This window comes from Ptiloglossa arizonensis, chromosome 5 (genome assembly GCF_051014685.1).
Source record: "Ptiloglossa arizonensis isolate GNS036 chromosome 5, iyPtiAriz1_principal, whole genome shotgun sequence".
Classification (NCBI taxonomy): Eukaryota; Metazoa; Arthropoda; class Insecta; order Hymenoptera; family Colletidae; genus Ptiloglossa; species Ptiloglossa arizonensis.
In genome coordinates this window covers 3,971,230-3,997,650 of record NC_135052.1, presented here as the reverse complement: position 1 = coordinate 3,997,650, position 26,421 = coordinate 3,971,230, and the positions used below count along the sequence as shown (strand labels likewise).

General features: G+C 34.7%; 4 protein-coding genes across 10 annotated transcripts; all 4 read left to right on the top strand.

Annotated features, from left to right (window-relative positions):
• The first annotated feature begins 1,584 nt into the window (after positions 1 to 1,584).
• LOC143147231 (sodium/hydrogen exchanger 9B1) lies at positions 1,585 to 6,349 on the top strand. 2 transcript variants are annotated; one of them, XM_076312317.1, is made up of 9 exons: positions 1,585 to 1,941; positions 2,074 to 3,015; positions 3,088 to 3,263; positions 3,344 to 3,462; positions 3,572 to 3,733; positions 3,837 to 3,983; positions 4,044 to 4,145; positions 4,252 to 5,395; positions 5,502 to 6,349. In XM_076312317.1, exons 2-8 carry the CDS (start codon positions 2,417 to 2,419, stop codon positions 4,540 to 4,542), a joined length of 1,596 nt encoding a protein of 531 aa, XP_076168432.1. In that variant the 5' UTR covers positions 1,585 to 1,941; positions 2,074 to 2,416; the 3' UTR covers positions 4,543 to 5,395; positions 5,502 to 6,349. The 2 variants fall into 2 exon arrangements, with proteins under 2 accessions (XP_076168432.1, XP_076168431.1); XM_076312316.1 differs by having other exon boundaries at positions 1,585 to 3,015.
• LOC143147415 (dolichyl-diphosphooligosaccharide--protein glycosyltransferase 48 kDa subunit-like) lies at positions 5,418 to 5,867 on the top strand. The gene is made up of 3 exons (XM_076312662.1): positions 5,418 to 5,442; positions 5,502 to 5,696; positions 5,758 to 5,867. Exons 1-3 carry the CDS (start codon positions 5,418 to 5,420, stop codon positions 5,865 to 5,867), a joined length of 330 nt encoding a protein of 109 aa, XP_076168777.1.
• A 376-nt stretch (positions 6,350 to 6,725) lies between the features above and the next one.
• Vps13d (vacuolar protein sorting 13D) lies at positions 6,726 to 22,528 on the top strand. Of its 5 annotated transcripts, none has more exons than XM_076311402.1 (22): positions 6,726 to 7,176; positions 7,445 to 7,635; positions 7,706 to 7,937; positions 8,017 to 8,213; positions 8,304 to 8,471; positions 8,531 to 8,768; positions 8,839 to 15,596; positions 15,665 to 15,815; positions 15,882 to 16,110; positions 16,188 to 16,431; positions 16,511 to 16,879; positions 16,950 to 17,138; positions 17,212 to 17,535; positions 17,715 to 17,907; positions 17,990 to 18,172; positions 18,244 to 18,474; positions 18,901 to 18,927; positions 19,220 to 19,380; positions 19,452 to 20,621; positions 20,724 to 20,836; positions 21,043 to 21,472; positions 21,536 to 22,528. In XM_076311402.1, the coding sequence occupies exons 1-22, from the start codon at positions 7,080 to 7,082 to the stop codon at positions 21,635 to 21,637; spliced, it is 11,997 nt and encodes a 3,998-aa protein (XP_076167517.1). In that variant the 5' UTR covers positions 6,726 to 7,079; the 3' UTR covers positions 21,638 to 22,528. The 5 variants fall into 5 exon arrangements, with proteins under 5 accessions (XP_076167517.1, XP_076167516.1, XP_076167519.1 ...); XM_076311401.1 differs by having other exon boundaries at positions 15,659 to 15,815; XM_076311404.1 differs by lacking the exon at positions 17,212 to 17,535 and having other exon boundaries at positions 15,659 to 15,815.
• A 159-nt stretch (positions 22,529 to 22,687) lies between these two features.
• LOC143146780 (tumor protein p63-regulated gene 1-like protein) lies at positions 22,688 to 25,865 on the top strand. 2 transcript variants are annotated; one of them, XM_076311398.1, is made up of 6 exons: positions 22,688 to 22,994; positions 23,194 to 23,410; positions 23,493 to 23,669; positions 23,807 to 23,914; positions 24,291 to 24,424; positions 24,505 to 25,865. In XM_076311398.1, exons 1-6 carry the CDS (start codon positions 22,880 to 22,882, stop codon positions 24,690 to 24,692), a joined length of 939 nt encoding a protein of 312 aa, XP_076167513.1. In that variant the 5' UTR covers positions 22,688 to 22,879; the 3' UTR covers positions 24,693 to 25,865. The 2 variants fall into 2 exon arrangements, with proteins under 2 accessions (XP_076167513.1, XP_076167514.1); XM_076311399.1 differs by lacking the exon at positions 23,807 to 23,914.
• The last annotated feature ends 556 nt before the right edge of the window (positions 25,866 to 26,421 follow it).

The following is a 26,421-nucleotide window of genomic DNA, read 5'->3' as shown; positions in this document are numbered from 1 at the left end:
GTAGCGAGGTTTAATGTTTCGATCGAAGTATCGAAGTTTCCCAACGAGTGTGAATTAATTCGTGAATGCATTCCGGAGAGAACGAACCATATTCATCGAGAGGTTAAATGGGCCACAAGCAGCCAAGAGGAGTCAAGAGTAGCATATAGGGGCAAGAAAGGGTCAAGAAGAACTATAAGGGGGCAAGACGATACGTGTAAGTAAAGGGGATAGAACAGACAACGCTAGGATGATAACGAGAAGGAATAGACGACGGTACACCTGAACGCGTGTACGACGAATTAACGCGAATCGTTGAACCGCTCTCGTGAGCCGTAAATTCGATGGCATTACGATTCTTCGCTTCGCGGAGATAAGAAACCCTGCCGTACTCGTTAAGAAAGATGAAGTGGAAAGTAGAATCGTAACGCAACGAACCGATCGAAAGAACTCGTGATAAATTGCTCGCGCTAAGCGTCAGATTCCGATCGACTCTACTAATCAACTTTTCGATATGCATCGGAACTTTCCCTCGTAGCGAGCTACGTCTAGGTCTACCATTCATGCTTTGCCACGCTCCAGTGTCGGGAAAATGTTTTCTGCACGGTGAAAAATGCAGTAATAGAAAAGAAGGGAAAAGGAAATTAACGGGCTCGTACGTAGAGCATTAAATCGTTCCGTTCTAAAAGAAAGCTAGACCCGTCAAAAATACCTGTTATTTAAATATTATAACAGCTTGTCGATCAAATAAATTAGATCTTTATTTGTTAAATACATACTATTGTATTTTAATGTATTTGCATACAAGCTGCTTTAATGAAATATTAAAAGTATTGTTTATGCGTAACAAAATTTATTCCCAAATGAACGAACTTAAAACGTAATGATACAATTTTATTTATGAATAAAATCCTTAGATTGATCATTTATTTCCAAAGAAAAGGAGTAATGATATGGTATAGCCATCTAGCGGTAAAGAGATCGAACTACCTTCCAAAGCTAGTTGGGTCTAACAATTAAACATGCTTACTAATTTCTATGCTAAAAAAAGAAAAGAAAATTTATATTAAAAAAGCATTTCACTCTGAACTTGCTCGTGGACTTATCGATAAGGTATTTTTAACAGACATCTGACATAAACGAACTGTTAGCTAATACTTTCATTCCTTTATGTGTATATATAAAAACTATTCGCCCATACCCAGTAAGAAACAATAGCCTATCACAATTTTCACCTAGAATCAAGCAGACCGATAAAGTAGATAGTTACTTTTTTAGTGGATGCAGCGCCCTCAACATCGGATCGACTTTGTTTCTTTCGCAGATCAGAAGCATATATAACAGAAAAGAGGTTCAATGATACCGGAATTGATATCGCACAATCTGAAATACCGACCTTGTAAAATATTACCGGATTTCGAGCGACCTCTTCGTGTAAGAAAGATAATTTAAGGAACTACATTGAACTGAACTACAGAAGTCGATAAAGGTAGAAACCATAAAAAACATGTCACTCTACATCATTTGTAATTCTATCAAATCTACAGGTCTCAAAAAATAAATAATATAGATGTATAGAAACAAAGAAAATAAATAAAGCAGTCAAGAAAAAAAAATAAATTAGAGTGGTCGCCAATACTGATCATCGGCTATCAGTGGTCAGTACTGGTTACCAAGAGGTTAACTAGTATCCATGGCAGTCCACGGATGCATGCCAAAAATGCATACATCAATTCACCTGGGAGGCTCCCAGGAGAATGAAATTTTCGGCAACTGGGGAATCTATATGTACCACCAAAATGACAGTTACTTCGATTGCCTTTGATCGATCTAACCGAATATTTCAACAAATTGATATATTATGTTCTCATTTATACTAGGATATTGTTAATAATTATTGAAGATCGACGATTTCAATGAATGTTTGTTCCTCTACGCGATTGTTATAACATTCTGATTCATGTAAGCAATATTTTGCATATTTTATTTAAATCACATTCGTACGAATGTATTAAAATGCAATAATACATATTTTATAAATAATACGATTATCTTGTAAAAGAAATCTGACGTTATTCCGATTGAATCTGTCAGTATTAGACTAAACAATCGAAGGAAGAGATAACCTCAATGGCGTCGATAGATTTGGTAATCAAAAGAAGAGGGAAACGGTTAATGAATTTCTCTTAAAAACAGCAATGCACTGTATCGCACTCGAACGGGAACCAAGTACACTAAATAATTGGTTTTATCATATTCGAGTTGTGAGTCAATAAAACGGCTGGTGTCATGATACCGATGATTCGTTGTAAATACGAATATGCATTGTCCAAGAACAAATTCTGGTTAACTTTATGAAAAAAAAAGAAAACGAAAGAATCCAAATATATTTGTCCCTATTTAGACAAAGAGTAGAAGTCTCGAAAAGTGAAAAAGAATGGAAGAATACGATGATGATAGTGATGACATTGCCGACATAACCTGTTGCCATCAAATGACATTCTGTCATCCTCTAATACGAAATATCATTGTAACGAATCCCGTGTTCAAGAACTTCAAGTTCCAGTTGACATGGGCAGACTTGTTCCGGTTAGGAATGTTCACATTACTGGTGTTACTCAGTTGGACAGTTTTGTTCTTAATAGCAGGCGATACAATGCTTCCATGGAAAGATGGTTTTAGTTTGTACTTTCTTGCAATCTTTGCATATTCTCTCGGTTGGAGTTTGTCATACATTCCTTATTTGAACCTTCCCCCGATGTTGGGGATGTTACTCGCCGGCTTAATTGTTCGCAATACTGGACTCTACAACATTCGCCAGGAACTTGGCCTGTCTACAACCGCTAAAATCAGAACGTTTTGCCTGACCTTTATCATGATACGTGCGGGATTGCAATTGTCGATCACAACTTTAACAAGGCATCCAATACTTATATCAACATTGGCCACTGTTCCCTGTTCGATTGAAATGTTTGTTTCGGCTATATGTTGCAAGGCTATTCTATTATACTCTTGGGACTGGGCCTTCATGACCGGGTGAGTTTGGTAATCAAAAGCAAATGGTTTTCCCTTTTATTTTTGCTTATCCTTTATTCTTCTTTATCCAAGGGCACTACTCACCTGTATGTCCCCAGTGGTGACCCTCAATGGCATCCTAACTCTGGCTGAAAAAGGTTATGATGAAGACAAAGGACTGACAACTTTGCTTTGCACTGCTGCTTGTATTGAGGACGTGCACATTCTTTCCATATTTGTTGTCTGCTACTCGATTGTTTTTGCAAATGGTAAGTGCACACCTCGTTGCTGAGCTTTTGCCACTACCAGGCCGCTTAATAATTTCTAAAGTAAAATTCGAGCATTCTAGGCAAAAACTCTACCGAATGGTGGTTTCACATACCAGCCGGTTTCCGAGACATTATAATGGGCACCCTGGCAGGAATTATCTTAGGAGTTTGTTTCATCTTTGTTCCTCATCGTAGTCACGTGAGTGTTTATTTTTGCATTGATTTATTAATCCAGTGCGCAATATACATCCCAGTTGCTTTTTGTCTCCTAATTTCTCATTTATATCAATTGTTCCACTATAAATTAGAAATACGCGACCTTTTACCGCATGATCGAGTTGGTACTTGGAGCTCTAACGTGCACCATAGTTACGACGACCCTAGCTATTTCGGGTGGTGGGTACATTGCTAGTGTTGTCATGTCGTTTATTGCCATCACTGGTTGGAGGGCCTTGTCCACATCTTTCAACGTAAGTATTTCTACCTAATGTGTTCTATTCAGTGCGACTCTGTATAAATGAAATGTAGACCAGCGATCTCCGTTATCTTTTACTCCAAACTTAACATCCTTAGACGGTGGTTTTTAGACAAGTGGCGTACTTCCTGTGGAATGTAGTACAACCGATTTTTAACGGTGTTATCGGTGCTGATATCGACTTCTCTGATTGGTATTTGCACAGATTCGCACTTCACCTAGTGTGCATTTTCATAGGGCTGATGGTAAGTTGTTCCTGGATCGATATTTGATGGCTTTGTTTACAATAAATTTCTATAAAACAGACACGAAGTATTGTTACCTATGCAACGACTCTGCGGACCTCGTTCACGTGGAAGGAACGACTGTTCGTTGTTGTGGCTTGGTTACCGAAAGGCACACTACAGGTACTTGTTCCGCAGTATTGCTAAATTGCATTGCATCCAGCATACGAATCGATAACATGGAACGCTTTCGATAACGCGGAAGAAATTCATCGATTCAATCTTTAAGGCGGCTTTGGGACCGTTGGCCTATGAGCGCGTACACAACAATAAGGATTTTGAGAAAATTGAAATGGCTCTCGACATCGTCAAAATATCCGTCGTTACCATTTTACTAACAGCACCACTCGGTGCCTTCCTCATGGCTTTTACCGGACCGATTCTACTCAACAAAATAACCATCGAAGAACAAGAAAAGCAACATCGATTAAGCTATTTGCGCATACTCAGCCTTCAACCTGACAATACGAATCTAAAAAGAAGAAACAAATCTTCCTCGGATTCACCCGAATCCGTGTAAATCGTTTCAATACGCTGTCTGTATACCTATTTAACTACGATACAACAACTATCCTCCTTTATCGAAACAATCGATTAAGAACTCATCTATCTTCTCACTCTACTTCCTTCTATACCTGTAAACTGTCTTTTATGCTTTTCGACCTTTTCCTGGAACAGATGTACAGCTCGGCAACTTAAATATTTCCGCGGTGAAGAACACATAGTTTTCTTTTCAGTTCCGACAGTGGCAATATTCACTTGTTAAATTTAAAGTCCCTATATATTATTTAGGGACTTTATAAGTTCTATTTTTGCGGTTTACTAAAAGTGAACCACAAGTTGCGGTTTCACATGACACTTCCGATAAAGATGGAGTTTTTGTTTTTTTACGTGTTGTGTACGAAGCTGCTAATCTAAGCTCTAGGCTCGTAGCACAAACCGATATGTCTCGTAGCAACTGATTATGTATGATACACAATGAGATTTGCAGATATATTGGCATTCTTGGCAGTCATAGATCATTCAAATTACAATATTTCTGATAATGGATTTTATACCAAAATAGTTACAAAATTTTTAAAGTCGATAGATGCTTTTATCATTGTTAGAAACAAAAATGTACAACCCTTACTTTATTAGGGGATTAAACTAATTACTAATATAAACAATCTTATAATTTTACATCTATTAACAGCATCTAGTTGGCATATTTATACAATTTACAGAATCCTATAAAGGATTATCCGCATGCAGTCGTCAAGAATACACTATTACAGCTTTTTAAACTAGAAATAATACAAGAGTTCTATTTTCTGATTTCGTGTATTTCTTTAACAATGAAGCTTTTATTAGTCTCATTCAGAAAGTTCAAGGTAAGGACAACTTTGAGAAAGGATGGTCTCTAATCTTTTTCAAGCATGTATTCTTTTTTCATTTGTAATAATATCACAATAATTATGTATTTAATAAACATTATAGGTGGATATAAACAGAAATATGAGAAATTTGGAAATGAGATTGTAGCAACAACAATCGTACAATGGGTCTTCAAAGAAAAGTGTGCGATATGTATTTCTTTTATCCATCATCATAAAGCTGGAGAATTCGAACTGCCTGAGGTTTATATCATAATGGATGACGTCATCTATTCTATTGACATTCAAAAACTGTCAGGCAATAAATGGATTTCTTACAAATCGAACGATTTGCAATTAAAACTTGTTCCTACCAATAGGAAACAATTGTTACGAGGCAAAATTTAAAATCCCTGATATCTATGGGCTTTATCAGTTTAAAGTGGATTACACTTGTATAAGTCTGATTCATTTGTATAGTACAACATAAGTGTTGGTCTATCCTTTGCAACACACACAGTATGAACGTTTTATACCAAGTGCATTCCTTTACTATATAAGTGCTAAGCTATGCAAGTTTTTGATGATGAGTGGTATATTTTTATCTTTGCTTGTGTTCCTATATTACAAAGAGGGCATGAAACCAAAGACTGAATAAATATTTTATGATTATAAAAGTTTACAATCAATTAAAACAAATATAGTATGTCACTTTCATAATATGTACTTTGAAGAGAAGAAGAAAATGTTAATTAGATATTAACAAAGTGGTAAGGATTTATGACACACGGATGTGTATGTAATAAAATCTTTATATTTACTTAATGAAATGTTGAAAATTGAGAGGTACAACTTGTTTAAATATAAAAAGTATGAGTATGTGCACAATCTGTCTGCACAAACTATTCAAATTTTTTTTGTACAATGTTAGGTATCTTTGAAGAATATTTTTATGATTACTATAATAAATGGAAACAAAGAAATGTAAATAATTGTATTAATTCAATTTATTGAATGTGTAATCCAACGATCAATGCGTGAGATTTTTAAAAAGAACTTTTTCATTGGTCAGTAAAAATATATCGTTTGTATACTTTACACAAACCTGAATTGCATGAAATGGCTAGATTCGAATTGTTCGTATAATTGGAAAAATAAGAAACAAATTTTTCTTTTTTTATTGTATAATTTGCGACTTTTTTCGATTTTTCAAAATTTAAAAAATATTTAATGGATGATCATGAACGCATTACCTCGACAGTCTAATAATAATACATATGACAATATATCTACGTAGGCTACAGTTAAATTAAAGTCTTACGCTATATAAAAATTAAAACAGAAAAACTACGTTTCAGTAAAGAAATCATAAATTTGGAAGTTCCATCGGCAATGTCGAACCAGTGTGTAACAGTTCGAACCGGCGGTGTGTGATCAATGAATCGTTTGATATGACTTCCAGTGTTAGCAGAGAGTTTCAAAGTTTTCACTTTGAATGCAATAATCAATGAACATAAAAAATGGTCATTTTATTTAAATATAATTCTATCTTGTCGTTAGTACAGTTTATGAAAGCTGTTACTTCGTGAATTTCGAAAAATTGAATAAAACTTGGAGAATCTAACCTAAGCAGTTTATTTATGCCTACTTTTGTTTGTACGCTCGTTTTTATAGTTGTTAAGGAATTACCCAATTTTTCAAAATGTTGGAAGGACTCGTAGCCTGGGTGTTGAATAATTACCTCGGAAAGTATGTCGAAAATCTGAATACAGACCAATTAAGCATTGCTTTATTATCAGGTAAGGTTATGTTTCTGTATTGAATTATATTTGTATGACTTTGCGAATGAATTTGTACTAGTATATGTTATTGACAGCATTTGTTTGTTGATAATATTGTTATAATTTTGTTCAAGTCTTTATGATTTGTCATCTATTATATTGTAACTTGTTGTATACTTTATCAGAATGGACTTTAAGACCGATCTTTATCAGACATAAATTGCTTGTAATATTAAGTTCCTCTTAGAATTAATATTCATGTTTAAAATCATATATTCTCTATCAGGGGAAGTTGAACTAGAAAATTTGCCTTTAAAAAAGGAAGCTTTACGTCATATTGGATTACCGATTGAAATAAAAGCAGGTTTTATTGGTAAAGTCAGGTTGCAAGTACCGGTACGTCAAATAAGAACAGCATCATGGGTCATAGTCATAGAACAACTTTATTTAGTGGCAGGACCAATAAGTTTAAGCGAGGTACATATATTATAATTCTTTTATATTATTTGCTATTCTATGTATTTACCTTTAAGTGTTAAATTTACAGTTTGATAATGAAACAGAGGAACAGGCAATTCTAGAGTATAAATTAAGTCGATTAGATTCTTTAGAAGCTAGGTGGAGAGCAAATACAGAACTTGATCCTGGTTATTACGCTACCAGTTACAGTTCTTGGGTAAATTATGGCACCTCCTTAGTAACAAATATCATTGAGAATTTGCAACTTAATATTAAAGATGTCCACATAAGATATGAAGATGGGTTAACATTGTCAGATGGTAAAAGAATAAGTTTACTTAATTGAATATGAAAATTGTGTTACTAATAATACAGGTGAAAAATGGTTTTACTTTATAGATAATGGAATTGCACTTGGTATAACTATAGGAGCTTTAACTGCTCAAAGTTGCGATGCTAGTTGGATACCTGGTTCAACTTCATGGAATCTTACAGATGCTTCTTTTAAACTTATGGAACTTGATAGACTTTCTGTGTACTGGAATCATTTAAAATCAGACGAGTTTTTTGGTTCTTTCAATCTCGGTGATTTAGCTGTATATATTTATTTTTATATAAACTACTTGAATAATATTTTAAAATAAATTGATGACAAGTTTCTTTAGTAATACTCATTTTCTTGTTAGATTGCTATGAGCGAGCCAAAGAACATAATAAAAAAACACATTTTATCACCTGTTAGTGCAAGAGCACATATTAAAAGAGATAGATCCGAACGACCATTAAGATCTATAAGTAAACCAAGAATTATTGTAGATCTTCTTTTGGATGATGTTCCATTATATCTTACAGATGTAAGTTGTTAAATTAATGTGTATGTATTAATACGGAGTATTAATAATTTTTTTATTAGGTACAATATGAACAAATAGTTATGTGCATAAAAGGTTTAAAAGATATAGATCGCTGTAAGCAACAGAGACGCTGTCGTCCAACAGTTAGTGTATCTACAGCACCTAAGGAATGGTGGAAGTATGCAGCACGATGTCACATTGGTACAGAAGCTCTTAAATCTAAACTATGCTGGGCAGAAATGCTTCAAAGAGGCAAAGAAAATATCTTGTATGTCGAGACTTATGCTAAATTACTAGGTATTTAATTAAAAATTATATAGTCTTTCTGTTTTGTGATTTCTTGTTATTAAACAATATTATTTTGTAGGAACACCAACTAGTACTTTATCTACAGATATTAAACAGTTAAAGGAAAAGGTGGAACAGGAGAGAAGTTTTGATGAACTTAGGGTATTAAGAGAAATAGGAATGCAAAGAGCAAGGCCACCAAAACCTGTTCAAAACTCAAATGCCAATGCACCACAACTTCGTGGAATCCTTGAACAATGGTTTCCACAGTGGTGGGGATGGTATTCGAAAACACCAAACACACATACTCAGGGTACATCTTCCACTTTTGATGGAGAGCTTCTGGATGTTTTGGCAGATACTATAGACGATGATACGTTGTTGCGTCGCGATACTGTATTTGGACAATTTAATTTCATGTTATCAAAGGGCGCTGTTTCTTTGTGTACAACAAAAAACAACAATGAAAATACCAAAACTGTAATAGAGCTGCAATTCGAACGAGTAAATTTAAGTTACGATTCAAGACCTAGGTCTGGATCTCATAAATTTTTTATTAGTTTAGGAGCATTGTATTTGCACGACTATCTTACGGAAAATTCAACCTTTCCAATTTTGGTACAACCCCAAGTAGTATCCTTTGCAACGTCTCGGGCACGTAGTTCTACGGAGAAGTTAACGAGTCAATTGCCCCAGCATTTGTTTGAGATGACTTACGAAAAGCGACCATTACACTTGAATGCTGATCATTCCTTACACGTGAATTCAAAATCGCTGGATATAGTGTATAATCCCACTGTAATATACTGGCTTATAGATTTTATGTACAAGCCACACAGATCATCATCCAATCAAAGATTTCAAGCAATGAAGCGTAGAACACGAAGGCAACTTATCAAAAATTGGGAACAGATTTTGGAAGGAGACTTAGTGTACCGTTCTTCTTGGGACCTGCAGTTCAATATATCAGCGCCCCAAATTTTGTTGGTTGAAAATTTTACAGACTCTAATGCTGCAGTCGTAGTGGTTGATTTTGGTAAACTTCATTTATCTAACTATGTACAAAATAATGAAGTGGTCATAAGGTTAGGTTCAGAGACAAATAGCGATGACGAGGAAGAAAGATTTGAGACACCTTGTTCAACTCCACCCGGAAGTCAAGAAAATGGTTCTGTTCAAGATTTACAAACTATATCTGAAACAGCATTGCACCAAAAATTGTACGATCATTACTCTATTGATTTGGTTGATTTGCAAATTTTAGTAGGAAAAGTAAAAGATAACTGGAAACACGTACGAACCAGAGGAATGTCCAGTTTACATGTTTTGGAACGTTTCAACATATCATTACAAATTGAAAGACGTGTTTTTTCTACGTCGGATCCAAACTTTCCATCTGTAACAGTATCAGGAAATCTGCCAAGATTAGTGGTACATGTTAATGAGCAAAAGGTTGAGGCAATTAGATTGATGTATACATTACTTTCAAGTTTCTCCAAGTCCACTGAAATTTCACAAACTGATATGGTTAACATAGAACCTGAAAGCCCAAAGAAAGAAGACAATATGGACAAATCTATAAGTCACGCAGTGATGGTTCAATTTATTATTGATCAAATGACCTTTGAACTGCAGTCTAGAGGTCGCAGCGTGGCAGAATTGCAAGTCTCTGGAGTTAAAGCTGCTTTTAGTAGAAGAACAGCCGATGTCAATGTTTTCTTGTCTGTACATGGGTTACTTCTTGTTGATGCTCTTCAAGAATTTGGTCCTGATTTTGAGTTATTAGTAGCTAGTCACAAACATGTGGGAATGGACAGCATATCTGGAAGCTTAAGAGACTCAGAACCGACATCACCTGTTTCACCAGTGTCTCCAGGATCTCCTGATCCTACTTTACCAAGGAGATTAACGTCTCCGATCGCTCTGACCAATGCTTTATCTACATTGGCAAGTAAAGTAAAGAATCCTCAGTCTCCAAGAAATAATTCATTAATTGAATTGGACAAGATGGACTCTGAAGCCTTAATTGTCATCGAGTTGACATTGGTATATGACACTTTAGAAAATTTGAGAGTTGCTAATATACAGTTCAATAACTTAGACATCATCGCCAATCAAGAAACGATAGTAGAACTGATGGGTTTCTTTAGGAGGATATTTCCATCTCGAAAAATGAGGCCAAATATAGAAAGACACGAATCGCTTTCGAATCAAACTGTAGAGCTAAAAGTTTCAAATAGAACAGAAATAACTTTTGACTTTCATAGATTGAATGTTTTACTTCTGCGAGCAGTAATGCATGATAATCACTTAGTAGGTCAAAAAATTGCCACTGCTACAATGTGTGATGCCCGAATACAGGCGACATTGGCAGTAAACACTTCAATCTCTGGATCACTTGGAGGTTTGCAAGTTTTAGATCAAACTTTGACTGGCAAAACACATCAACGGATTGTCAGTGTTGGAAGAGATCCTATTGCAGATCCGCCTCAACAGCCATTGGAACATTTTAGTGGTTTATCTGATCAGCCAGAAGCTTTGCGATTTTCAGCAGATCGTTGTACCAAATCATGTACACAACAGCAGGACGGAATGGAGACCTTAATAGACTTAACAATACGTATAGGCAGTGTATGGTACACACATGCTCCTCATTTACTCTCTGAACTACGTTCTTGTGCTGATGAATTTAAACAGTATTTGAAAAATCTTGCTCGCCAGATCAGTGCAGCCGCTACAGATATGGCTATTGGTTTAGTTAACGCGGAAGATTGGTCAATACCACCACGTAGGCGTTTGCCAAGTTTATCTATGGACTTGGAAAATCCAGGAACCTTATCTTTGAAGTTAGACATACTTCTCGATAGTCCTGTATTGGTGATACCCCGATCATCCCATAGCCGTCAAGTGTTTGTTGCGCATCTAGGTACTATGTCTTTGCAACATGAGCCTCATCTTGGGTCTATGGTCAAACACAAGTTAACTTTGGAAGTCCGAGACATGAATATATACTCTCTCGAAATATCTTCCAATCTTAGTCAGGTTCATAGTAATCTACCTCAGAGAGCAGAAGAAATGTATTCTTGCAAAGAATCTGGTAAGCCAATCTTACATGATACTGTTTTAAAAATTGTAGTTGAGAAAGAGAATACATTAGCCCAAAGCCCCAGCTATTTTCTCGATGACTTCTCGAGTAACCCAATTGTTCAGGTTCATGGAGTCGTGATGACGCCTTTGAAAGTATCTTTGTCTCGAGGTCAGTATGAACAACTGTTGGATACAATAAATAGACTGTTTTCAATGCCAATTACAGTGCCAGTTGTTCAGAAATCACAAGTAATGAACAAAGTACCGAATTACTCAGACAAATTTGATCTCTGTATTAAAGTTTTATTTGAATTGCCCACTCTGAGTATAGAATTAAAACAAGGTCTTCTAGAGCAACCATTAGTCGAATTATCTATGAGGGATTTTGTTGCAAAATATGAGAAGTTACAAAGAAATGAATCCACTATTCAGGTTGCTCTGCGCTCTTTACTTATGGAAGATTTGTTATGTCCTATTGGTTCACGACATCGATGTATGATGCAATCTTCAGCACCAACTCGTGCGAAGCTTCCTACTGGTGTTTCTAAATCTTGTCCAAATTTTGCATTCATACAGCAATTTAGGAGTGAATTTGGGCGGGGAAGTTTGCCCGATAGATTGGAAACTGATACGTTGTATGGCACAATTCCTGCTCATTGGCGTAGAAAACCAGTGTCATTAGCGGATACACCGAATACACCACCTCCATCGCCTGGTGCATCTACAAGTGAAGAAAATTTAGTACTTATGAGTATCACGATAACTGAACCAGATTCTGATCAGCTGACAAAGAATCAGTTTCGTCAGAAAAGTGTGACTGTAGACTTTAATTGTTTGGATTTGGTGATAAGTGTGGAGTCTTGGATGGTGGTTTTCGATTTTTTTGGATTTGCAGGACCATCAGGAACTAATACTAAAGTTACCATGCATCAGACCTCTATTGATATGGATCAGTTGGAGAAGGTAGACAGTCTGCCTTTACAATCAGAAACTGAAATAGAAGTTAGATCGTTAACATTAGTATTAATACAGTCAGAGAGAGAAATTGCAAAGGCCAATGTGTCCAATGCTAATATGCACATTTTAAAGGCAAATGGAAAGACAAAAGTATCAGGATCCTTAGGATCTATGTCCTTGTTGGATCTGACACCACATGGTAGATTTTACAGAGAGAGGTTCTTATCCTCAGGAAGAAAAGCTCTAAATTTTCAATATTCTAGTTATGTAGACACTGAAAAACGACCTTACGACGCGCAATTAAAACTACAAATGTCTGCAGTCCATTATGTACATACTCAGAGATTTGTAGCAGAACTTCAAGCATTTTTTGGTCACTTTTCTCAACTTTGGACTATCATGGCGAATTTAAGGGCTGGTGTTGGAGCTATTATAGATACCAATAAACGAAGTATGAGATTATCATTAGAACTTCATGCGGGTGCACCTGTAATTTTATTGCCAGTCAGTTCTAGATCTGATGAATTGATATTGTTGAACTTGGGAGAACTCACTGCTCATAATCAATTTGCAATCTCTGAAGAGATACACAAGTGTATGTTAGATATAATGTTTCTGGAATTGGTAAATATGGATGTTTATGCAGCCAAGAGAGTAAATTGTGATGATCGAAACGAAAATATAGACACTTTGGCGGTCAGTGGCTTTCTTATCAAGAAACTTGGATCATCTTTGCTCACAGAAATGTGCCACCTGAAGTTACGTATTGAAAGAAACTTGGACACATACATTAGTAGAGAAATTCCTGACTTAAGCATACATGGGACATTGTCAACAATGGATTGTGCTTTAGATCCTGCTCAATATATGTTAATTCGAGGTCTCCTCTCTTACAATATTGGAGAAAACTTAGACGATTTGCGACAATTTATACAAGACTTAAATCAAACAGTTGAATATTCCATAGTTAATGTAGATAATAGAGAAAAAATTTGGAAGAAATCATGCATAACTCTTGAATTAGTAAACGTCACTGTTAAGTTACATCCAAATCATAATATTGCAGCTCTAGCGTGTATTAATTTCATAAAATCTAGACTGACTCTGGATTCACTAAGTGACGGGTCACAAGATATAGATTTGGTATCTCAAGAGATATTGATCACGGATATGCGATTTCAGGATGAGCCTGATAGTAGTCAGTCCAATGTTTTCACAAGTATTTTGCAGCCTTTAAGAAATTCTAATAATGAGAACCGTGTACAGGCTGAAGTACATCACAGGAGACGCAAGGCAATGTCAGCAACAACTATTCTCGTGCACAGTATGCGTTTGACTGCTATACTGGATTGGTGGGAAGCGGTAAAAGATTTCTTGATACTAAATTCTCCAGAACCAGAACCTATTCTTGGAATGATACGAGTGACTACAGAGAGTAATCAAGAAAATGAAAATAATACTTCAGATATGATACCACTTGAATTAAAAATCAATATCACGGATTCAGAATTAGTCATCGTAGAAGACACATCAATTCGTGATACCAATGCTGTGATTCTAAAGAGTACAGCTGTCCTTTCATATAGGTCTGTCCCTCAAGAAGGAGAAAAACCACTCTCCTGTAATTTATCTCACTGTGAACTGTTCTCCTGCATTCTAGGGCTAGAAGAAGAGACTGCTCTCTCTATAATTGATCCTGTAGGGGCTAGTTTAGACCTAACACAGGACAAATGTATGGAAGTACAACTTCAGCCATTGTGTGTGAGATTGAGTTATCACGATGTAACAATGTTTTCGAGAATGCTCAGTTCTCTTCCAAAACAGACTTTAGTAGCGAAACAGCGCTCAAATGAAGTATTAACCTCTACTGAGAGACAAGTACAAAAGTTAACAGCATTGGGATTTATAGAATCTGATTGTAGGGCAGCATTGGACCGCTGCAATGGTCAATTAGATGAAGCAGCTTTATGGTTGACACAAAATGCGGTACCTAATTCCAATGTTAATACGAAGAACGAGTCTGTTTTTCATACTGTTGAATTACAAACATCCTGTGCAAGAATATGTATTATAGACGATTGTAGAGATGCCGATGTGCCACTGCTAGAAATCACATTGTTAGATCTTAATTTGAGACAGGTTTGCACAGGACCTGGTCTTATATCCTCTACTTTTAGCATTGATTACTATAATAGAGTTCTCAGTGGCTGGGAACCATTCATTGAACCTTGGCGTGCTATCATTCAGTGGGAACAAACATTAACTAACTCCCTTAATTCAACGAGACTGCAAATGTCGGTTGACTCCCAGGACTCTGTTGATGTTAACATTACTTCAACGTTAATAGAGCTAATAGAGTTAGTCAAAAATAACTGGATGCAAGATTTTTATTCAACGTCCATTAAAGATATCAATGTGCATAAACTATCAGGAAATGGACAAGCATACCGACGTAGACTACCTTTCATTCCATTTGCATTGAAAAATGAAACAGGTTGCAAATTATGGTTCAAAACTATCATTGCTACTGCAAATGATACCAAGGATGTAGGACACAATTTCAAGACAAAAAATTTATTTCAAAAGGATGGTACATGGATTGAGGTCACTCCAGGAGACACTGTTCCATTCACATTTGAAGGAAGAGGAAAACTAAGGCATCACGCTACGCATACAGTCCGAAGACATCAGATCACAGTTCTTGTGGATGGATGGAAGCCCGTAGATCCTGTTACAGTAGATCGTGTTGGAATATACTTTCGACATGCAAACGGAAACATGACTGATTTACAAGTGAATAAACAAATTGTATCCTAATGTATTAATTATTCTTGAATCTAAATAATTGATTTAAGTTTCAGAGGTTAACAACAAAGGCTAGGATAGTATTTGCAGTTGAATTAGAAGGATCAGCTAGAAAATTAGTAACCGTTAGATCAGCTTTACAAATATCTAACAAATTAAGACACATGGTGGAGATCAAAATGGAAAAATCTTTAAATCAGTTTGAATGTAGGTTTCCTTGCTTATAATATACTAATTAACAATTGAGTTGCTTATTCTAATGTTTTCTTTTAGATCTACCTGTGACTCTATCTGTTAGTGATAGGATTTTGCAAGTACCTGCACAATCCATTATGTCGGTACCTTTAACGCATACTGGTGTGCAAATGTGTTTGAAACCCATACATTTACATAATTTATTCCAATATTGTACAGAAACAATAGATTGGACAGTAGTAAAGAAGCCGCTAGAAGTTATAGAGAATTGTATTACATGTAGAGCTAATCATAATAATATATTTAGGTAATATATTTTAAAAAGTCTTCATGCTGTTAAAGTAGAATAATTTGATGGATTTATAAATTGTTATAATTTTATAGGATGTGTGTAGCAGTGATGCGAGATAATTACCCATTGGATACAAGTCAAATGTTGCCAGCTCACACTATAACTGTGATGGCTCCGATTACCTTGACTAATTTATTACCACATGAATTATTGTTTGAAGTTGGTAAAGAAAGTGGTCGAATTCTACCTGGTGGTAGTGCAGATTTGCACACAATAAATATCGAAGAGCAGCTAGAAATAACAATACAACTAGATGGTTACTCTGGACCAGGAACAGTGAATAAGTTTTTGCTTCTCTATGCTTAAATTTCATTAATATTTTGCTGTCACTTATAACAAGCATGTTTTTCCATAGATGTTATTGCCCCCAAATATTAGTTCCTTTACTGCTCGTCTCAGACTGACGGACTCCACTGAGAAGATATTGTTCCTGTATGCAGCTGTTAATATAGAAAAAGGTTCTGCCATACAAATTAATATTACTGCACCGTATTGGATTCTTAATAAAACAGGCTTGCCATTGGTGTTTCGGCAAGAGGGAGTTGGTATTGAAGCAGCTGGACAGTTTGAAGAACACGAAAAGGCAAGAATGGTAGCACCATTATTGTTCTCTTTCAGTGATGAAGAAGCTAGCAGAACTTTATCGGTGAGAGTCGGTACTGCGGTGCATCCTCAGGGAATACCACAGTGGTCTCAGCATTTTTATTTACAACCTGGAATTCAGGTTTGTAAATTAGATTAATGTATAAGTGTTAAGTATATAAAAAAATTTCATCAACTTCAAATATCTGTAGGTACACCGTCTTAGAATTTCCTTACGCGATGGGCGTCCTGATATAGTGTATTTGATTAGCGTGGCTACTCGGACAGCAAGAGGAAAATATAGAGCCACAACTGTAGTTACACTGTCCCCTAGATACCAATTGCATAATAAATCAAGTTTTACGTTAGAGTTGGCACAAAAATGTTTTACCACAACAATTGTGAGTAAGAATTACAATTATGTAACATTGTTTGTTGTGCATGGAAGCAATCATCATACCTTATCTTTTTTAGAGTCATCCAGATGCTCAGGCAACATATATTAGAATTATGTCAGATTGTCATATGTCATTTCATTGGCCACGTCTCGATAAAGACTTGTTGTTATGTGTTCGTATCATGGATGTCAAAGGCTGTATGTGGTCTGGTGGTATCACACTAGATGATAATTATTCGCTAACCATTAACATAAGGGATTCATCAGGGAAAATGCATTTTCTCCGTGTAGATGTGGTTCTGCAAGAAAGCACGTATTTTATAGTGTTCACCGATGCAGATACTATGCCACCTCCCATAAGAGTCGACAATTTCTCAGAAGTTTCCCTAGTGGTTAATCAGGTGATTGTTTATAGAACATGAATAAAAAACACGCTTTGCTTCTTATTGTCTCAACAATTATTATATAACTTTTTTCAGTTTTTTCAAGTAATTCATCTTAAAAACTTTATTATCAGTTTCTATTCACTAAGCAATTTAATTGAATTAATTAGAAATCATTTTCAAGATTATTTTCATAGGTCACTGTACGCGACAATTTACAATGGACTGTGAGACCTCATTCATCAGTACCGTATGCACTGGATGAACCAATACAGTCTGCTGGTTTGATATTAACAGCACCTGGAGGTGTAACAGCTACATACGATTTAAATATACTTGGAGAGGGCAGAGGACTGACTTACGAAAACTTTATTTACATCGCTTTCACCGGTAATTCCAATTTTCGTGTTAGATACTGATAATATTTGTCAAGAGATTTAATTGTTACAAGTGTTATGATTATTGAATCTAGGAACTTTTAAAACTGATTGCGATCTTGGGACGTGTGAGGGTAGTCTTGATCCTCTAGATGTTGAAACGCAAAGATTGGTCTTAGAAGCTGGTCCTGGTGGCTGGGTTGCTTTACGAAGAAAGCAGTATGGGGCCAGATCTCAGTTGTGGAGGATGACCGGTGATGGTCAGTTACAACATGAAGGTGTGTAGTGAGAAAAATTGTATCACTGTGGTTGCTCTTTTAATCCTAAAATAATTGTTTTATTGAATTAGGATCTAGTCCACCCAGAGATAAACATTCAAAAACCCCAGAGATGGTGTTAGTTCTAGACATTGCAGGTACAGCACCACAGCCATTTACATACTGTGTACTTGCATTGAAAAAACCTGATCCTAGAAGGAGATCGACGCAAACTTGGCGGTTTACTGATGATGGTCGATTATGTTGTGTACATAAGAATATGTGCGTTCAGTCAAAAGATGGATTCATGGGATTACATGAAGGTTTGGCATACCGATGTTTAGCGTATTTTAAACAATTTTGTAGAGAAGCCTATTTTTACCTTTTATTTTGTCACGTTTATTTATGAATTTTTAATTTCTATTCATTGCCATTTTGTTTTATTCATTTAACAAAGCTTTCATGTATCTAATTCGCTTACTGAGTATTACTATTGCCACATCAATTATTTTTTCTTACTTACTTTGATATATCAGTTAAAGAAAAAAAACCCAAAGGTTTGTTTCACCAAATTTGAATAAAGTGGCTGTAAAAGTAAAGATACAAATCAGTTGAAAGACTTGTGTAACGTTGTCTGTGTATTCCTCTTTGATTAATTTACAGTTTATGGTTCCCAATCCCGTTTTTCTTCCGAAAGTATAATATTATTATCATGATTATGAAGCTTAAATTGATAATGAATGTTCTAGGCGGCAGTGTCGCCCGTTGGCAAATGTGTACGTATAGATTCGGAGTACACTAGAACCGTCAGTTACTTATAAATTTACGTATAAGTATTATGTAATAAAACTTTTGCTTGTTTTTTTTATTGGATTAGCGTTATGCGCATTAAATATTTCAGAGACTCAGAGCAAGATATACAGTATATACTTCTCTGCTGTCTTTGAACAGTGCATGGAACAAACAATTTTATATAAAATACGTATCTTAACTGCGAGTCTTTTATGCAGCCACTTAATCTCTATTAATGTATGCATTATGCGCAGACTTTGTAATTATGTTTTTTAGGGAGCGAAGCAGTATTGGGTCCTCAAACCCACACTAATCCTCCACCGATTGAACAACGAGTAGGAAGGCAAAAGTTGCGACCAGGATCTGGTTTCTTGTCTGTCAGAGTAACAACTGATGGGCCAACACGAGTATTACAAGTATTGGACATTAAAGAAAGGGTATATATTCTTTACAAACATCGAAGAAACAGCATTAAAACTATGCATTAATTACTCATAACCCTTTGTAGAAAAAAACCTTCGCTTTACTCGCAGAACGTGATTGGTCACACATTGCTGTTAGCCACCGTCCAACTCAAATAAATACAGACGCAGAAAATCTAAATTCTCGAGAATTAGAACTGAAAGTTAATTTAACAGCTGGTTTGGGATTATCAATTGTTTCCCGAAGGCCTGTTGAAGAATTACTGTTTGCCCGATTGGCTGGTATTTCATTAGAACTTGTACAAACTCCTGCCAATACCACCCTGGACTTAAGCATAGAAGATATACAAATTGACAATCAATTGTTCGAAGCACAATGTACGTCTGTCTTATACGTGACTCGATCTACTCGTGCGGAAAGTGAACACAGACCAGCGATACATGTAGCCGCTGAGAAGCTGAAATCTAAAAATCAGAATGCAGAAATATATAAACACGTAATTGTGAGCATTAAGCCACTCTGTATACATTTAGAAGAAAAATTGATCTTGAAATTAACTGCGTTTGTCGGAGCTGGGAGATCAGAATTAGAGGTGCCGGTAGATGAAAACGATTTTAAAGCGCAGAGATTTATTTCTGAAGTGTCTGCAGCACATGCCAAAAGATACTACTTTGGCGCATTAAAAATTGTTCCTAATCAGATAAAATTGAGCGTGCTTACTACCACGAAGCTGCCTCGACATCTTCAAGCAATAAAGAGACAATTGGGTTTAACTTTAATCAAATTCGAAGATGCTACAATTGAATTGGATCCTTTTCTCAAAAAACATCCGTTTGAAAGTACTCAGTTTCTAATACATTCTATTATAAAACATTACAAAGATGAATTAAAGTGGCAAGCTGCTGTAATACTAGGATCTGTAGACTTTTTGGGTAATCCTCTTGGATTCGTAAACGATGTCACCGAGGGAGTTTCTGGTTTAATTTATGAAGGAAGCGTTAAAACGTTAGTGAAGAATGTCACACACGGTATTTCAAATTCAGCTGCTAAGGTAACAGAGTCTTTGTCAGATGGAATAGGACGAGTTATAATGGATGAAAGACACGAGGAAGCTAGACAGAGGATTCGAGCTAACACCGCAGGTAGCAGTGATCACTTAGTAGCTGGTTTGAAGGGTTTTGGCTTTGGGTTATTGGGAGGCGTAACAAGCATTTTTAAGCAGACATACGACGGTGCTGCAAATGAAGGATTTCCAGTACGTAAATATACTTATTATATTATAAACATGTCTTCGTATTTAATGTGTCTATCTTCTGTTCCTATATTATCATATAAAATTAATAATTAATAATTGTAGGGTTTCTTTGCTGGTTTTGGTAAAGGAGTAGTTGGGACAATCACCAAACCAGTTGTAGGAGTTCTAGACCTTGCCACGGAAACTGCCACTGCTGTACGAGAAACAAGTAGAAGGTAAGTACGTGTACAGGGTAGTCAAAAGAAAGGTTTAGGACCTAGAAAATATATATCAAACAAATCGCTCGCATTACAAAAACAAAAATTGTTTATAACTCCGACAATGTTTAAAATCTTTTCAAATGTTTAGGGACTCTTGAGATCTGAATCCATTTTTCTAATATCTTATACAAATTTAAAATATATGTTTGTGATATGTTTAGTGCTCATCGTGCGATACCAAAACGGGACAGGCCTCCTCGTGTTGCAAGTGGCCCAGCTGGTTTATTACCTCCATACAATCGTCAACAAGCAGATGGCCAAGAGTTCCTCTATATCGTAAATAATCACGACTACACGGAACTGTTTGTAGCGTATGAATGCTTGCGTAGTGGAACAGAGAATTTAAAAGTGCTGGTATCGAATGAGAGAGTCCGTGTTATTTCTGGCGGAACCAAAGGGGTTGTGACTGAAGTCAGTTTGGCAGATCTGTTGTATTGCCAACCAATGCATAAGCTTGAAAATAACGGTGCAACATTGTATTATATAGAATTAATATCTAGATCGGATGCAGCAGTGGCTGTTAACGTAGATGGTCCTGAACTTTTGAGACGACCGAAAGTTCGATGCGATAACGAGGAAGTGGCCAATCGAGTGGGTATTAATATAACGTTTATTATACTAAAGCGGTAATTTTAAATGCTTAATATTTTATAGGTATCGCAACAAATTAATTATGCCAAGGGAATGCACGAGGAACGTAGTTTGACTCTTTCTTCGTCGGACAATATGTTAGATGACGTTCAGTACTACAAATAGTTGCAAATGATGGCGCACTGATATTTTATACTTTGATTTTAATGTACCATATATATTTCTTATGCTAGTCAGTTCTTTGGTTTCTGTTTTCTTTTTGTTTTTTAAGAATGCATATAATGATGCCTTACTACGCTTAAACTAAGTTGACGATAAGACTGATGCAAGGCACCATCGTCTATAACGAGCGTGTGAAAGTCTCCAGTGTAACAGAATATATCAGTTTGACAATACACTTTGAAGAAAATATGAGAACATTTGATTGTCGCACAGTTAGCACATGTATACTTTTGATACTGGTTTTGAAACAAGGAGAGGTCTCCTAAAAAGCGTGAGAAACTTTTTAATAGTGTATATATGTATACGTACAATGTGTAAAATATTTATTTAAGGAAATGTAATCTACTTAAATCGATGCTACATAAAAAAAAAATAATAAAAACCAAAGTTTTTACATAGGATAGGGATAATATTCATTTTCTATTAACGAGTTTGTTATTTTGCTAACTATTTCGATTTGAACAAATTATTTTTTATGGTATTAAATATTAAGTTGTGTGAAAAGCAATGACATCAATTGTACATTTTTCTTGTAACAGTTGTATGTGTAAAAGCAGTAACTTAAAACTTAAAGAGATACTGTATGACTAGGAATATCAGCTCTATTTAAATACTCTTTATAAGGCTGATGTTTTGTACAGTATAAGTTCAGTATGTATATTTATATCATAGAATGAACTTATGGTATCCGGTGAATAACGCTGTATATAAATTAATTAAGTATCAACGTGTTGATGATGTGTATAATAATCCATTGTATACAATAATTGTTTAGATTTGTTACATCCCAAAATTTTCACGCTGTCGATATAATTTAATAAAGAAATCCTTCTATTTTTGTTCGATACATTTTCATTTCATTTATTATTGAGTTTTAATATAGCATTATATGAGATATGATTTTTTATATTACTATCATTTTTCAAAATCAAGGTGAACAAAACCGTGCGATATTAGTCGATAACTTGTTATCAGTGATAAATTTGTGTTCTAGAAGCATGGCGCCTTTCAAGATTACTTGAAACGTCTAGCTCCTGATCCGCATTGGATACGTGTGACAAATTCTTGACGATAGAAATTAATTTTTGTAGAATATATTGGCTGTGACGCATCTTTCGAATAATCGACGCATTACGTTGTGTAGTTGGATTTTTGAGGTATTCGGAAAAACGATAACCTGAAATAATGGACGAAACATATTTTGATGAGGGGCCAGCGGGAAATTTTGAAACAACAACACTAGAGATTACCAAGGACCTTGACGGGAATGAATTCAATAATTTGTGTTCCGTTTCTAGTGGTAAGTTTACTGTCACTTAGTTACTGGGCTATATAAATATTACATACAATTATGTGAACCATTAAGAAGCATTTAACATTGTTGTTCATATATATTTCTTGTTTGTAACTTTTGCATCCTCTCAGATATTTTTAAAATCATTTTGAATTTCCTTTTAAATATAATACTATTGTAAAAGTATGTTTTTAATACTTATAAGGAATCAGTGCTACGAGAAGGAACATGGAGAACCAAGACAATGCTTCCAATCAAGTTCGAACATCAATGAACATTTCCAATATTCCTTTTAAACATATAGATATACATTCCTTTTTTACGGATAGAAACGAAGTTGTAGAAAGAGCTCTAAAAGATTGTCAAGATAGTTTAATAAATGAAGAAGAGAAAGATATAGTTGGAAACTGGCTTTTGACCGAGTGAGGAGTCATCTCTACATATATAAATTTTAATATATTATTATATAATATTGCAATAAAAATTTGAAAATAATGTTTGCAGAATAAGCTTGTGGGATATTGAGAAGGAAAGACTTGTAGTGCTCACCAAAAAAGCTATTTATTCGATAAAATATGACTTTATTTCCTTAAAAATACTCGAATATAATCGAGTACCTTTATCTCAAATTGATACATTAATTTCGGGTGAACTGATCTATCCATCTTCATCTTTAGCTCCGTAAGTTTTACACCTTGTTTGAAAATAATATATCACAATTAAATTACAAACTGTGAAATTAGCTAATGGTTTGATACAACAGGAACACAAAGTGTAGTTTTATGAATTTATGAACATATACATTTAACAATTTTTAGACGATTAAGTGGTTTGGCAGAGGGTGTGTCATCAATATTTCATTGTGCAGTTCGTCAAGAGTGGTCTTCTCTTACCTCTTGTACCGGTCTTACACAATTTGATTCTAGGTACATTAAACTCTTACATAGAGTTGGTACCCTTCTTACTTTACAGAATTGCTTTGCATTTATTAGTTGCCTGATTGTAACAGTATTAGTTGTGTAACAAATATATACCTGACCTAAAAACTATATTTTTTCTTTTATAGAATGCACAAATATTTATTTCTTTAGTCTAAAACTTTTGTTTTAATTAAACTTAAGTCAATCTTGACGTAATTGTAGTTTTCCAGAGAAATGTAAAGTTGTACACTTATGCTTACAGACTATTGCTTTAGTAGCTAACAGTATTCTTTTTGAAAATGTTAATTTTTTTGGGATATGGTATTCGAAAGGTTCTGATAATTCATATTTCTTTTCATATTGAATTAAAATAATTCTTTAGGAAAAGATACTTATCTGGAATAAGATTGATGTGGAATAAGGGTACTCCATTGCCATTGAGTAAAAAGTGGAATCCATTTGCAAAAGATATACCATGGCTTACGTATACTAGTCATCCATTATTTTGGTACAAAGGTAAATTTATTTCTTATGTTTACTTTTAATTGTACAGATACATTACCAAACAAACATACATGTCATTATATCTCTTGTAGGATCAGAAGTAGATAAAGCAAAATTTGATGTCGATGGTTTACATTCAACAATTATACGTTTATTGTCATCGGAATGTGTCATAAGAACTGGATCTATTATAATAGAAAACTATTTTGGTCTAGGTGCTTTAGTACACAATAGAAATGGATTAGGCTTCTTTAAGATCCGGGGTAAAGTCAGCTTTTAAAAATAATGTTTACACAATTATAATTTTTCTTTATTGCATCATAGAGATTCGTAATTTCAATTCCTAATCTCCTATGTATCTAGTTATAAGGTTTACAGTATTTATAAAAAAATATCAAAACTTATAGCGATATAAGTATAATTTAAGTAGAAAAACTTTTGAATAGATTTCTATTCATTTTATTCTTTACAATGACTTGCTTATAATGTATACTTGGATTTAAATTTACAATTTCGAAACATTCTTATGCATATAGGATGTTTTTCATAATATATAGGACTTATTTCAGCAATGTATGGGGGATACAAAAACAATGAGAAAAGTTCATATAAATATGTGCCGTATTTATAGCTGTTTACCGTTATAGGATCTGTTTAAAATACTTACATTGACGCGAATGCAAGCCTACTGGTATTCATCAGTCACGAAAGAGTCCATTTTTATAAAGCTTATCATTGGTTTGATAAAAGAATAATTAATGATAATCTAATTGGATTTGTATTTTTTTTTATGGGAAATTTGTAGATCAATCTTATAATTTTGATATTCCACTTTAATATTCGAGTATCAAAATATAATTCAGGAATAGGCTCAAATAAGGCATATGTTTATATTTTATGAAAAGCTTTGTATATTATAAAGAGTTTTACTATGTATACGTATTTTCACGCAGTACCTGGTTGATATGAATTTAAAAATAAGTATGTACAATATTTATTCGTTAGGTGTAGAAGACGCGATCATTGAGCGGTCGTTTCTCATTTCGTTCTTATCGAAAACAAAAATTTGATTAAATGAGAGTGAGTAACAGGGATTGATAGCGAACAAAGAACGGCGTGAAACAGACGAAGTATTGTACATAAACAGGGTATCAAGCGTTCGACAGATGGAACGAGACAAAATATCATTGCTTTCTTTGTTTCTTATCGTTTCTATGACTTGTTCACATTCCATCTCGCTTTCACCTTCTAAGAGCAAAAATGAATAAAAAATGGTAGGAAGAGTGTGGAGATCCTACATGTAAACCAAACTGAGCTTTTAACGAATAAATACTGTACATCGCATTAGGATAATTTATCTATCTTCTGAATATAATATAATACTATGTTTTATAAGGATTGTATTTAATTTCAAATATAATAATAAATAAAAATAATTATCCTTCGGAGCGAAGGTTTGTAGTTTCATTATGATTCAAACAAATTTGTTTCAAATTATTTTAAAATACAGTCATTTATAGGATAAACTGAAGTATGCAAATGTCTTGTGGCAAGAAAAATTACAAAATCTTTTATAGGAGATTTTATCATTTGAAAATTCGAAGCTACGTTTTTAAAACAAGCAGTTAAATTTTTTGTATTTTTATGGACAAACAAATCATTTGTAGATTAATTCGGAGTACATAAATTTGTTTTGTTTGAGGGGAATATGGTACGAGATATAGAATATGTAGATATTTCATTTTTTGTAAGTTGCGTCGTAGGTGAGTTATAGAACTCTTTACCATTTTCGTGTCATTTTCAACGTTATCGATTCAAATTGGAATACATTTACAGCGTTGTTAGGTATAGGAATTAAAGCTAAATATGGCGAGAATTAATTGCTTTTGTAACAATCAAATTTATTACCACCCTTGTCTCCTTTTCTTTATACGAAATTAAATTATAAGACAAAGAAAGTTATTAAAGTTTCAAGCGTCGGTTCGACCATTATTCCTTCCTTAGAATAC

Coding starts and splice junctions, on each gene's coding strand:
- LOC143147231 (XM_076312317.1), top strand. CDS start 2,417: ATGGAAGAATACGATGATGATAGTGATGACATTGCCGACATAACCTGT. Junction 3,463..3,571: donor TTGTTCCTCATCGTAGTCAC/GTGAGTGTTTAT, acceptor ACTATAAATTAG/AAATACGCGACCTTTTACCG. Junction 3,984..4,043: donor GCATTTTCATAGGGCTGATG/GTAAGTTGTTCC, acceptor TCTATAAAACAG/ACACGAAGTATTGTTACCTA.
- LOC143147415 (XM_076312662.1), top strand. CDS start 5,418: ATGGTCTCTAATCTTTTTCAAGCAT. Junction 5,443..5,501: donor CTCTAATCTTTTTCAAGCAT/GTATTCTTTTTT, acceptor TAAACATTATAG/GTGGATATAAACAGAAATAT. Junction 5,697..5,757: donor TGACATTCAAAAACTGTCAG/GCAATAAATGGA, acceptor TCCTACCAATAG/GAAACAATTGTTACGAGGCA.
- LOC143146780 (XM_076311398.1), top strand. CDS start 22,880: ATGGACGAAACATATTTTGATGAGGGGCCAGCGGGAAATTTTGAAACA. Junction 23,411..23,492: donor GGAAACTGGCTTTTGACCGA/GTGAGGAGTCAT, acceptor TAATGTTTGCAG/AATAAGCTTGTGGGATATTG. Junction 24,425..24,504: donor TCCATTATTTTGGTACAAAG/GTAAATTTATTT, acceptor TATCTCTTGTAG/GATCAGAAGTAGATAAAGCA.
- Vps13d (XM_076311401.1), top strand. CDS start 7,080: ATGTTGGAAGGACTCGTAGCCTGGGTGTTGAATAATTACCTCGGAAAG. Junction 16,111..16,187: donor AATCATAATAATATATTTAG/GTAATATATTTT, acceptor ATAATTTTATAG/GATGTGTGTAGCAGTGATGC. Junction 17,908..17,989: donor TATTTACATCGCTTTCACCG/GTAATTCCAATT, acceptor TATTGAATCTAG/GAACTTTTAAAACTGATTGC.